Source organism: Malurus melanocephalus, unplaced genomic scaffold (assembly GCF_030028575.1).
Source record: "Malurus melanocephalus ecotype Western Australia unplaced genomic scaffold, MMel_1.1 scaffold_293, whole genome shotgun sequence".
Lineage (NCBI taxonomy): Eukaryota > Metazoa > Chordata > Aves > Passeriformes > Maluridae > Malurus > Malurus melanocephalus.
This window is the reverse complement of record NW_026623525.1, coordinates 356,086-369,919: the sequence shown is the minus strand read 5'-3', so window position 1 is coordinate 369,919 and position 13,834 is coordinate 356,086. Positions and strand designations below refer to the sequence as shown.

General features: G+C 44.9%; 1 protein-coding gene across 1 annotated transcript in view; it reads right to left on the bottom strand.

The window, feature by feature from the left end:
* The window catches only part of ELAVL1 (ELAV like RNA binding protein 1), a 30,241-nt gene that overhangs the window by 13,298 nt on the left and 3,109 nt on the right, over positions 1 to 13,834 (bottom strand). Inside the window, exon 2 of the mRNA XM_057376918.1 lies at positions 132 to 235. Coding sequence (XP_057232901.1) covers positions 132 to 235 — 104 coding nt within the window. The remainder of the gene's footprint in view (positions 1 to 131; positions 236 to 13,834) is intronic.

The following is a 13,834-nucleotide window of genomic DNA, read 5'->3' as shown; positions in this document are numbered from 1 at the left end:
CAAATACAAAGCTATTTCAAAACACTTCACTACTCTGCAGATTCATGCTTCCTGCAGCTGCAGCACATAAACTTTATCACCAGAATGAAGTTTATTACAATACTGTTTTCAGAAGAATGAAGAGTTCCTACCTTGATAGTTTTTGACTGAAGTCTGAGGCCATTCAGTGTATTTATTGCTCTTTCAGCATCTTTTGCAGTTACGTAGTTCACAAAGCCATAGCCTAAGCTGTGTCCTAAAGGGAAGAAAATGCTTTTAAACTAATCCTAACAAAAAGAAGTTATAATCACTAAAATGAAAGGAAATGCAAACAAAACATGCACAACTCACAGAGCAAATATTTCAGTACACCAAGGAGGTTTCTCAAGGCTGGCACACATCAATAATAACTCAGAGCTCTTTTATTTCCACTCRGAACACCCCTCTGCCTTCACAGACAGTGGGCATTGGACAGAACACCCATCAACACCAAGAAATTTAATACTAAAACACCAACTCTGACCAGCGTTGCAAACTTCATGGGTGTGGAACAAAGGCAATTACTTAACCCAGTTCATCAGTACAAACTCTTGTGGATAGAGAGCAGAAAGTGAGAAAACGTTAATGGATGAACTACCAGATCAGAAATGAAGAGCCTCATGATTTCTTTGGCTATTCCAACCTCCACCCCTGGAGACAAGAAGGAAAAAGTTGTTTCCAATACTTCATTAATACAGCTACCAAGCAGCAAGTTTCCAAAACACAGTATCAAAGTGAAGAGTGAAAAATTCTCTTTAAGGCAGACAATTTATGTACTATCATTTTATCTAAGTTTACCTTTACCTCTTACAGGAAGAATCTGATATAATATTAAAAATCCTTAAAATGTTTAAGGCAAAATATATTTATTTGGATACTTACTTGTTCTGCTTCTATCTCCAATCTCCACAACTGCTACTATCAATTATAACATTACATACTAAGATCATTTTGGGTTGCAATTTCCCAACAATTAGAAGCTCTTATCAATRCCGACCTAAAAGTAACAAATACTTTCAAGACTGTCTCAGAGTAATAAAACAACTGCCGTTCAGCCCAAGACACACCTCTTTCATCCAACTTCTTGTCTCTTGTCAGATCTGTGGGATGTTCTAAAGAAAATTGTAAGCGTGTGTAGGAAAATGTGGTATTTTCCTCTAACAATATACTACTTTTAAGTTATTGAGTTCCAATGTTAGGCTTGAGGACACTAAAAGACAAAACTAATTGTYATGATAAAGAATTCTGTGGTAAAATAGTCCTTCTTAAACCACACTGCCTGGTTCTGCAATGGCCTTAGCTGAYGAGGAAGTTTCTTTATGCTTTCCAGACATTTCAGAACACAAGTGTCAAATGATGACATCCTGGCACAAATGTCAGAGGAATGAAGAAAAGAGCCGCAAGAGAGCTGCACATTAACTCCGGATACTGAAAGAAGGAATGCCCAGTCTGCTGAGGCATCGAGATTGCAAGTATAAAATCCACGAGGGAATGGAAGGAAACCCCAAATAACCCTCAGTGTTTTCATGCCAACAGACTGACTGCAGAACTGTGCCAGCTCCTGGCACGGCCTCTGCCTTTGGCTGCTTTCTTGTGAAACCTAATCCAGCAGTAACTAAGCTGAACCCAAACAATATCAGAGCCTGTTGTCTAATACACCCTTTGTATAAACACTCACAGGTAATTTCTGCTGCCAGCTAAAGGTCTTAAAGAAGCCAGATCCACTTTGTGTTCAACTTTTGCACAGAAACAACGTCCTGCTCCTTTACAGACCTGGTGTTAAACCAGCACCTATCAGCCTCTAATGACATCAGACACAGCACAACCACTCTGCCAGCCAAGGTGGATTTAACTCCATCCTTTGAAGACCTACAGATAACTGCAAAATTGTGATCAATGTTTTTTACAGGCAACCACAGAATGGCTTTTGYGATTTCTTTATAACATTTTGTTTTGTTACTCAAAATTGGTCAATCATTTAGACAAAATCTGGTTCACACTGACGTACCTACTGAGACTATTCATCTCTGATTAAGAAAATGAATAATTGAACAATTAGAAAATTGTTTAGCACCTGGACCTTACCTTACTTCTCTAGAGTCTGACAAAGAAAACAAAGTAAGTTTAAGAGGGAAAAAATACTAGGTGGACAGGTGGAAATTACTTTTCCGTCTTGCAAGAGTAGGAAAGATCCAACATCCCTCACAGGTCCAGCCCTGCTCTGAAAGCTCAGAGCATAAGGTGCTTTATGGATATTTTCAGTCTGTCCCAAAAGTCACATAAACATGAATACTCCAGGAAACTACTAAACAAAACCAGGTCCTAATAAAACTTTACGGAAATGGTCCCTTAAAGACCAGGAAAACATACTGCAAACAGGACTCACAACGAGTGACCCACAATGAGCCCTGGCAGTCAGAGCTGTCACTCCCTGGAGGGATGCTGCACTGGAGAGGACAAGGGAACTATTCTCCTGACAGGTGAGGAAGAGCAGGATTACATTCGTATAAATTTATTATGCTGTTTTCAGTACAATGAGTATCCTTCCCTAGTCCSTTACAACAAGTTCCCAGAGAACACAGCAGGCACAGAATTGCAGATCATGGAATGGTTTGAGTTTAGAAGGACCTTAGAGACCATGACATTCCACTCCCTGCCATGGGCAGGGACACCTTTCACTACACCAGRATGCTCCAAGCCCCATCCAACCTGGCCTTAGACACTGCCAGAGCTCCAGGGGCAGCCACAGCTGCTCTGGGCACSCTGTGCCAGGGCCTCACCATTCTCACAGCCATCRATTCCTTCCCAATATCCCATCCATCCCTGCCYTCTGGCACYGGGAAATCTTTCCCTCTTGTCCTTGTCCCTCCAGGCCCTTGTCCCAAATCCCTCTACAGCTCTTCTGAAGCCCCTTTAGGTCCTGGAAGGGGCTCTGAGGTCTCCCCAAATCCTTCTCTCATTGAGGTGAAGACCCCCAGTTTTCCCAGCCTGGCTCCAGAGAAGAAGGGCTCCGGCCTTCAGATCCATCTCCAYAGCTTTCCCTGGACTCATTCTAAAAGGTCCATGTCTTTCTTGTGTTGGGGTCCCCAGGGCCGGAGACAGCTCTGAAGATGGGGTCTCACCAGAGCRGAGCAGAGAGGCAGAATCCCCCCTTCTCCTGCTGCCCACACTCCTTTGCTTCCTCCCAGAGCATCACACAGGTTATGTGTTTATGTGCTATTTGAGATCAGTGACAAGGAAGTTCAAMTTATATACAGGATAAAACCAAACCTAAGTAACAGCACTCATGGACATCCRGAGAAAAAGGCACCCTCTGATCTAGGTCCAATCTCTGGAATCACAAACTGTGTCCTAACATACACACAAGCCCATGTGAAAAGCAGTTAAAAAATTTGCCCCAGGCACTCTGACTTAAAGCGCATTCCACAGCCYCCAGCCAATGCTCTCCTTTTCCAAATTCAGGTCTACATATTCTGTGTCCACTTGCTCCTCTACAAGTCCTATCCTTGACCTTGCACACACTTCCCCTTTCAAGTGTCTTGTCCCTAAAGTASCCCCACACAGTGACCATATCTTCTTGGTCTCTTTACTGTTTTTATCAGAGCAAAATTCTGCACATTTTCCACTTCCAGTTTTATGCAGGCTGCTCAATGACTATGCCTTATCCAAGAGTTTGAATGCCCTGGGAAATGAGGGGGCAGAGACATAATAGAGTTTACTCAAATACACATTTGTTTAAGAAGGCTCTGAAAGCGGCAGAATCACAACAGTCAGACATTCTCATATTCCCTCYAGGCAATTGACAGTAAGTTTGTACTGAACCCCAATATTACAGTCCTATTAACTTTTACCTGCCAACAGGTAAGAAAATATCAATTATCTGTATTTCTGTACAATAACCAAGAATGCAGACTGCCCCTACTAGTCTGTACTTACCACCTTTAAATTATATTCGCATAACATGACATCATAGTCCTTAAGTGCTAGAAAAACCTAACCCACGCAACATTGACAGCGTATACTAACTTACCTTGCTCTAAAATACCCAATTGCATCACTGTCAGCCTTCTCCTCCCCCTCAGTGCTCAGGGTTCATTTCTACACAGCTGGGCCAACACACAGAAGGCATTTCCACCTCACGGATCCCTGTGCAGGAATGTTCTCTGCTTCACAACTTCACTCCAAAATCGCACAATCTACCTCTCTGCTAGGGATGCCAGGAAATATAWAAGGAACCGGCATTTACAAAGCATTATGACTGCTGTCAAGTGTTTACCCCAATCAAGGAGAGAAGCTTTTTTGCTTTCTCCTGATGTTCCCAGCCTCCTATAGAAACCTGCAGTGCAAAGGAGATTGGTGTTGTAACAGTTTTCAAAACATTTTAGTGGATAGGAATTAAAAAACATTTTTAAAAGTTTGCTTATACATAAATACAAATTTATTCAAGAGACAAAGCTAAAAAAGAGCAAACAAATAGGTCCTTATCTAGATGAATAATTAACAAAGTGACTATAAAACCTAGTTTTAAGCAAAATACTACACTCCTTCAGTAAAAAGAATGAAGTTTTGTTTCCACAATAAAAGGCCCTTTCATAAGAGAGGGCACTGGTTTTCTTTCCATGCATCACTTGGGTTTCTGTCCATGTCCTGCTTCCTTTCCCAGCTCCCAAGACAGGTGGCTTTAGTCACCAACTCCTTCCTTATTCCCAGCCCACTGCTGACAACTCCAGCTTCACTGGAGGGTCTGATATACACCAGAGCACTTCACTGACAGCAGCTAATACAGATTCTCCCATCCAGTCCTTTGTAAGAAATTACAAAAATAAACCTGGCTCCTGTTATGTCAGTGCACCTCAGTATGACAGCAACTTAATTTAGAACTTGTTTTCAGAACTAGAAATCAGTGTTGGACGACATGAGCTGGGTTTGGGGTTTTTGTCTGGCTTTACAAACTGTGCTGTGAGTGATAACCAGAGAGCCTAAATACGCRTGAATGCATCGAGAAGTACCATGTAAAATGCCAGGCATCAGCACAATTCAAAGCAGTGGCTATAATTTCTGAGGATAAGAACAGATTMAAGTGCTCAGATGTGCCCTGTGTTGGCTTCTTTAGCACAGTTACTGCTGTATAGCCAGGGCTACACAATCACATCAGCCCCAAGAAAAGCACAACCATCCTCCATCAAACTTGCAAAAAATTGTTGTGACAATGGAGAAGCGTAGCAAGGTAGGACTGGCACAGCAGGTGAYCAAGAGGCTGTACACCAACTCCTGAGCGAGTCAGCACACATACAGCACCCTCTGTTTCCTAACACTGAGGAAAACACAYACATGTGTGAGCAGAGCAGTCTGGCTGAGCAGGGAGGCCCTGGCAGAGCTCCAAGGGAAACAGAGAGCACAGGAGACGGAAGAAGCAACAGCTACAAAAGGAGGAATTCGGAAACACTGTCCACTGTGTCTGAGGAACAGCAGAGCTCAACTGCAGCTCAGATTTGAAAGGAATGCAAAGAAACAAAAGAATAATATCAGAGTAACAAGAAAAGCTTCTATTGCTGTCCCAGGAGCACGAGGCTGGAAGTGTGGGAGCAGATTTAACATGTGATTTGAGCGGAGGGGCACAGGATGCTTTCTGGGCTTCACATCACTAACACAGTCTAACAGGACTCTGCASTTCAGAAAGAGCTCTCAGAGAAGGGCCAGCAAATGAAGATTGAATCACAGACTGATTGGTTGAGTGAACTGGTCCCAGTCAACCTCCATCATGGTGGGATGAAATGGGCTCTTCGTAAGGGTGCTGAGGCACAAGGCTCATGTTCCTTGCTAAGAAAGTTTTATCTTTGAATAATCAGGAAATYGGAAGAAGGAAGGTAAGCACCATATCCCTCTTCAAAAAGAGACAAAAATCTACACCCACCCATCCACACTCTACCTGTATGCCTGAAACTGTGGAGTTTGCAGGSATCTCTCCTGGAACCTGCAGTATAACTCGTGATCCACATTGTGGAGGAAGTGATGGGAGTGTGCTCTCACCAAGACCAGAGATGACACCAGGCTGTGAGGAACCTGTCATAGAAGGGTCAAACTGCCACAGGGGACAGGCAACAGGCACCTCATGGAATGCAGCAAGGACACATGCAGAGCCCTGATCGTGGGGAGGAAGACATCCYGGCAACAACAGACTGGACACTTACTGGCTGGAGATGGTTCTACAGAAAATGAACTGGGAATCAGGATACTGAGCATGAGCCAGCAGTGCCCCAAGGGAGAAGGGCAACAGCATCCTGTACATCCAGAAGACAGAAGGAAGATCATCCCCCATTACTCAGCACTCCCTAGACCACACCTTGAATACTGCATCCTATTTTTAATGTTTCCCAACACAGGAGAGACACTGATAAACTGGAGTAAGCACAGCAAAGGGCCACCAAGATGCCCAGGGGAGTTGAGCATGTGGAAGTTTCCAACGGGAGAGTCCCAGCTCCCAGCTGAGTCTGCCCTGAACAGGAAGCTGGTGGACTCATGTCCCTTGAAACTGCCCCATCCTGTGATCCAAAGGACAGAACAAGCAACACAACACTATGCCAATCTTAGGTTCTTTCAGTTTCACAGCACAAGGCCTTTTCCTGTTGACAGTTTGGATGCATGCTTGATCTAAGGAGGGATGAAACAGAGCTAAATATTAATGAAAGGTTTAGTGAAAGTAAAGAAACCCACCTTCTTCTGCCTCTTGGGATTTTCTCACATTCATGGAACTATTTCTAATTTCTATTTCTATTTTTTTTTTCTAGCATGGTCCTTAAATCAAAGCCTGGGTTTACCAAAACTGCCACTCAGCTTGGAAAAAAGGCTCAACAAGTGTTCAGCAGACTAGTTATTCTCTCATACAATTTGGAAGCACACCCTCCCTCAGTCTATTTCATGTGTTTCCACAAGATTTTTTCTGTCATTTTTTGTCTGCAGGTCTAGGGAGATGATGCTGTTTTCTAGTTCCTCCTGATATCCCTCAGACAAACACTGAATGTGCTCCACATGCTAGTTTGGATCACTTCTTCATTTAAATGCTCTAAAATGCCAACTTCAGAACCTGACATGTTCTACATGAGTTGCCTGACTCAACTCTGGAGACAAGCACTTGCTATTTGTTACATCCGTGAAAGGTTTTGTTTTCATACTGAAAGGTGTCYTTATCAAAAAAAGAAAGCAGCTTCATGAAAGACTTCTGTCAAAACACAGTAACACATTTTTGCATCTGAACAAACATCTGAAGTATTCAATCACCCATTGTCAAAACTAAGAGTTGAAGGGCRTGATTTTCCATTCCATGTCTATATTGATCAAATTCTATCATCACAACATAGACAATAATAAATAGAATAACTTCTAGAATATAATTGACAGTATATTTTTTAAAATACAGGAAAATAGGGATTCATTGAATGGTTGGGGTTGGAAGGGACCTTGGAGACCATTTCATTCCATCTCCTGCCACAGGCAGGGACACCTTCCACTGTCTCAGGTTGCTYCAAGTCCTGTCCAGTCTGGCCTTGGACACTTCCAGGGACCCAGAGAGAGCCACAGCTTCTCTGGGCAACCTGTGCCAGGGCCTCAACACCCTCGTAGTCAAGAATTTCTTCCCAATATCCCATCCAAACCCTGCCCTGTGGTAGTGGAAAGCCATTCTCTCTTGTCCTGGCACTCCATCGCTTGTCCAAAGTTCCTCTCCAGCTCTCCTGCAGTCTCTTACGCAGTTTGGACAAAGGATGCAAGCATTTTTTTTTCCACCCAAAGAATCTCTTGAAGCAACATTTAATCATTCTGAAATACTTTTATCTGCCTCATGTCCGGTCAAGTCCTGCCCGAAACTATCATTCGTCATTGAAACACCAAGACAGCACCAGAAACCCCACACAATCGTGTCTTTGTCAGGCTAGGAGCAAAGCTCAGCATAACCAGTCAGGCCAGGGTTGCACCTAACCCAGGGAGAAGCCTGGGCAGCAACCACCCTGTTGTAGGCCTGGGTCAGTCAGACCAACACTACACCAGCAATTTGCACCCTGCTCCACCTACACAGAGTACAAAGCCAGAAGATTAGGTTTATATTTAARCATTTCCACAGTATTTGACCCTTTATGGTCAGTCAGTGCAGCAGCTCAGGATCTTCCTTCTACATGACCCAAACCCAGCTTTGTTGCAGYTCCTGTGACTGCTCACTGAGCCAATTCCCACTTCTGCTTGAGACTTCAAAGCAGCACACCTTCCTGAACAAACACTTGATGGCAACAGAAAGGAGCTAGCCAGGAAACAAAGAACATATCCAGTTATACTGATAAAAAATTTCCAATCCAGAATGTGTCCCCACTGCCTCCCCTGGCTTTAGGACACAATTCTTTCTTTTTCATGGCCAAACCATGAAGRGTCTCATTTATAGAAGTTTAAAGGCAAAAGCACAGTTAGCTGGTTTGGAAACCGTGACCTTCAAACAACTCAGCAAAATATCACAAATTAGAAATAAAGCAGCTTCTCCTTCTTATGCAAAATCAGTGGTATATACCTTGAAACAAAGACGAATACAGGCAACTCAAACAGACACCTCAGTGGGAAAAAGTCAAAAGCTACAAAGCTAACTTGACACAAGTCTGTTGTTGACCCTGGTTCAGAGAGCTCACAGGGATCTTACCATCTGCACAATATTGCAAAAATTCCMCCATAAAGAGTAGCAGCTTAAAATCCTGAAAACAAAAGGGTGGGAGCTTTTTAGTAATTAATTTCATTTCACAAAGCCTCTCTGCATAATTATCATTTCTATATGTTCTCTTTTGTTTTCCTCCTTTCTCTCAGGCCAGAACATTTCTCTGTTGAGATTTAAGTTGCTCCAGGGCTCCTGTTCTAGAATAATTGCCAGCATCCAAGATTCTGTGAAGTGAAAAGGATTTGTAAAGTGAACATAGGAAACACCAAGCCAAAACTGCAGAAATACCACAGGCTGTTTTTGGAGGGAGCCTGGGAGGAAAATGCCTCCCCACTTACTGCAAGATCTCATTTCCTTAAACAGGAGTTCTCATTTCTTTTTTCACCTCTTGTTGGAACAAAAATGACTGTTCAAGATGCTGAGGGCTCAAAAATTCACTTCTTCCATCTCTTGATGGTCAGTTTTCAAATAATGACACTTCTTTAGCTGCAAACATTAGAGTACAAAACCTCAGCAAGTGCTCAGTCACTACAATCACAGGCTGAGTTGAACCCAACTTTCACTCTGCAGAAACGCAGCTGCTCCATTGTAAAAGAATGAAAGTATTGTAAGATGTGGMACAATAACTCCCACTAAAAACATGCTGAGAAATATTAGAGCACAACCAAAGATGTTGCTACATGGCTCATTTGCCTGGCTTGATGAGGAAAAATAAARGCTAAGGAAGCAGAGCCATGGAATGGTCTGTACAGCTCTCTCGGCCTTTTTGACTTTTGTACCATAAGGAGGGATATAAGGCAGGAATATATTTAACCCTCTCAATGTATCCAGACAGAGTGGAAGGATACCCACGACCCCAAAAACAGCATGGAGTCCCTGCCTTATGCCAGCCCCGCCTCAAGGCTTTCAGACAACACTGTCAGGGTCCCTGTAAGAGGCAGCACCACCACCAACTCACCAGTCACTGCTCCCAGTCTGGCACCAGTGCACTCACAACCAGGGTGCAGTCAGAACCAGAGCCAGCTCAGCGTCCAGCACTGCTAACAGATTTGGCCCTAATGTCAAACCTTTGGGTACTTCAGCAGTGACTCCCCTCCAGCTGAACCTTGTGCTGATGATGCCCAGGCTCAGAGATTGGCTTCCAACTCATCCACAGGCCCTTCACCTGGTGACACAAGTCCTTCTTACCTGCAGCATTCCGAACACATCTGCCCAGCCTGAGTGAAAGGCCCCAGGCATTCCCTGCAAAGCTCCACTATTCTTTTCAGTCAGGGCAGCTTTTCTTTGGCCAAGGCCTCTGCTGTCACAGGAACAGGGGCTGCCACAACTGCTGGAGACCACAGCACATCATCAGCCTGAGTTCCCATGGGCTGAACACAGCAGAGTGCTMGTCCTGCCCTGCTCTGCCTGCTCACAGTGCTCTGGGAGTTGTGCCCTAGGCCAGAATACTACACAGGCCTGGCCTAAGCAACAGCTAACAAGTGCTTAACTCTCCCCAAGCAGGGGTCAACCAGAACAAAAMCTCCAAGCTCCTTTTGATCAAGTACACCTGACAAAGCTCAGAGCAACCCGCTCCAAGCCCAGGTGTCCTGCAGCATTCCCTTCTTAAGAGCAGCCAGCACTCTGGGTCATCAGAGGGGACCAGAAATCCACTGACAACCCCAGATATGCCCCGAATATTGATAAGCAGAGCCCAAGAACGGCTACTGCAGTTGTTGCTTCTACTGGTTGTGCTCTGATCCCTCTGAAAGAACCCAAGCAACCTTTAGGGCTAGAAAGATGGGAAAGGGTCTGGAGGGGAAGGGTCTGAGGAGCGGCTCAGGGCTCTTGGCTTGTTCAGCTGGAGCAGAGGAGACTGAGGGGAGACTCCTCGGGGGCTGCAGCTCCTCCCGAGGGGAGGCGGAGGGGCAGGGGCTGAGCTCTGCTCTGGGACAGGGCCAGGAGCCCAGGGAACGGCTGGAGCTGTGTCAGGGTTGGGATGGATCTCAGGGAAAGGTTCTTCTGTCCCCAGAGGGTGCTGGCACTGCCCAGGCTCCCCAGGGAATGGTCCCGGCCCCGAGGCTGCCAGAGCTGCAGGAGCGTTTGGACAGCGCTGCCAGGGATGAACAGGGTGGGGATTTTGGGGGCTCTGTGCAGGGCCAGGGGCTGGGCTGATGACCCCTCTGGATCCCTTCCAACTCAGGAAATTCCATGATTCTCTGATTTAGGTTAACTGKATTTCCAATACTCTTGCTAGAACTCAGTTACTACCTCTGAGGCACTTTATGTGGCCACTTTTATGACAAAGGGAATTAAGTGGAGTTGGCAAAGCTGGAATGGTGTTCACGTTTTCAGTATATGGACAATTTGTCTGCAAACTATTTGCACTTCTCATTAACTTAACCATTGCCACAAGGCATTCTTGAATGCACATTTAAAGAAATCACATACCACCGAATGTAATTAAAGMGCTAGAAAAAAAATCCAGAGGTAAYGTTGCATTCCAATTCCAAAGTTAACAGCAAAACTGCATAAACAATTTCATGTGTGTTTTGCATACAAAAGGAAACTATTTCAGCAAAAGAGAGTACTTAAGCATTTTCCACAAACAAGAACACTTCACTCTAGACTGAGTCCACTGCACTGGTAAAACGAGTAGTTGCCCTGTCATGTGAACCTCAGCCAGTAACTGCCCCGCATCACCTGACAGCTGGGCAGTAAAATCCTCCTCCCCTTTCTGYCTGAAAAGCTCACATGGACAAGGACATTAATTTCTTTTTTAGCTGCATAATTTCTGAGAATGAATCTTCCAGAGAAAACATCATGAAAAGAAAAAGGCAAGGAAAGAGTAAAGCTTCACATCCATTCCTGAGGATTTGCAACTACCTGAAAGTGACTTCTTTTGGTCCTGCAAGCAACATGTCCCAGGCACATCTAGAGAGAGTGAGCCATCATGACAGCAGTGTTTGAGAACACCCCAGACTCCTGCATACAACCTTAACCAGTCACCCCAAAATGTCCTTTCTGCTCCACACTTTCCAGCAGCAGTGGAGAGACCCCTTTGCCTGTAACAGCTGCTGGTCACAGAGTTGGACCTCAGTGAGCTCCCTCAGAACTCACAATGACACAAGCAAATGCAGGAGAGTGCAGAGGAATCCCATATCTCCCTCCAGCCTGTGCACAGAGGGGGCCATGTCTGGGGAGCTGACAGGAACAGACAGAGCCTTTGGAACAGTGTGAAGGATTGTATCCTACACTTCCTAGAGTAGAGAAAGTTATGAGTASCAGAGGGAAAACATTCCGTGCTCAGGCAGTACAAAAGATGTGAGGGAAGGACCAGGAATACTCTGAAAGTTGGATGCCTCCTGYACAAAATCAATCACTGTCACAAGGAACCCTCACAGGGCAAGATGTGCACAACAACCTGTCACCAGGGACTCAGAGCGGGTATATGGTGTCAGAAGCAATAAATAGACCCCACAGCACTCTGAGACCATAAACACATGGGGAAAAAGGTTCACAGAATCCTAGAATAGAATCCTAGAATATTCTGAGTTGGACTGATGATCCTTGTGGGTCCCTTCCAACTTCTGGCCTGTACAGACACCCCAACAATCCCACCCTGTKCAYCCCTGGCAGCGCTGTCCAAACGCTCCTGCAGCTCTGGCAGCCTCGGGGCCRGGACCATTCCCTGGGGAGCCTGGGCAGTGCCCCACTATCCTCACAAGAACCTCTTCCTAATATTCAGCTTAAACTCCTCCAACACAGATTTGGGGTGGTATTCCTGAACCCTTTTCCCTTGTACTCTTGAGGACAGTAACACACAGTATGACAGGTGGGAGCACCCTACAGCTCACRCAATTATTCCAAAAAGCAGGAATATTATTTTTTAATATTACCATGTGCTGCCATTACACATGAGCTCGGCAGCTTTTTATTTTTGAACAGTTCCACAAAAAGGAGTTTAACTCAACCTTTTCAGATCTTTAGGACAGTAGGTTTGAAAGTACCAATAATTCAGCAGAGTAAGGAGAAGACAGAAACTAGAACACTCATGGAGAGACTAATTTTTAGCTGCAGCATTTGGTCAAGAAGKACAAACAGCCTGTGCACAACTACAGGGACAGCAGGTTAAAGATAACCAGACCTCTTGGAAAATTTAGAGTTATTGAGCAGAAGCATCTGCACTGTGCACAGTCAGACATCCTGACACCACAATCAGGATCTGTGCTGCAAGAAACTGAGCAAGCCCACAGGAGCCTAAAGGTTTGGGTTCCAGCATTAACAGGTACTGAAGAAGAAATGTTTTAAAAAAACTCAACTTTTAGATKAATACATATTAACACACTGGCTGGAAACCCAGGTCCCAGAACCTTCATGTTGCAGCAAAGTCAAACACCCCCAAGCAAAATACAGCACGAGACATATTTCTTCTGTTGGATYATCTCTGGTATGATGCAGTTGCTCCAAGGAAGAGGACATTTAACATCATCCACATCCCTGGAGAGGGAATCAGTGCAGAGCACAAGGGTCTTTTGTGTCTGCAGTCAATGCTGCAGGGCTACTGCCTGATCAGTCTGGCCAACTGGACCAACCCCAGACTTCTCTGCTCTCAGCCTCAAGAGCCAGACCACAGGAAGAGAGGCTTTCATTGATGSTATCAGATCAATGGCTACCCACATACCTCAGCAATCATCATGGCAGGCCAGGAGATGCACCAGTGAAAAGTTACATAGCAGGCTGGCCAGTGTGCCACACTATACTGGGAAGTGGGAATCAGCCTTCTAATATTTGCCTAGGGTTCCAAGCCCCAAGGTATGGCTGGTGCTCAATTATGGCTGACAGAAGAACAGTGTCCAATGAATTCCATAGTTCTCCATGGAAAATCCTGGGTGTCCAAGACATATACTCRCCATAAACACAAGTCCACTGAGCAGCACAACAATAATCCAGTATTTGCCTGCAGTATTGATGCACTCATCATGAGTGAAGCAAAGCCATGTCTGAAGTGCTGAGGAATGCAAGACACCAACTGGGGAGTGCAAAGCCCAGCACCCTATTCCTGCAGTATGATCAGGAGGAGCCCTGCACCCTTCTAATGCTCATCTACCAAACACAAACCTCTCTGTAAAGTTACTGTAAAAAAAC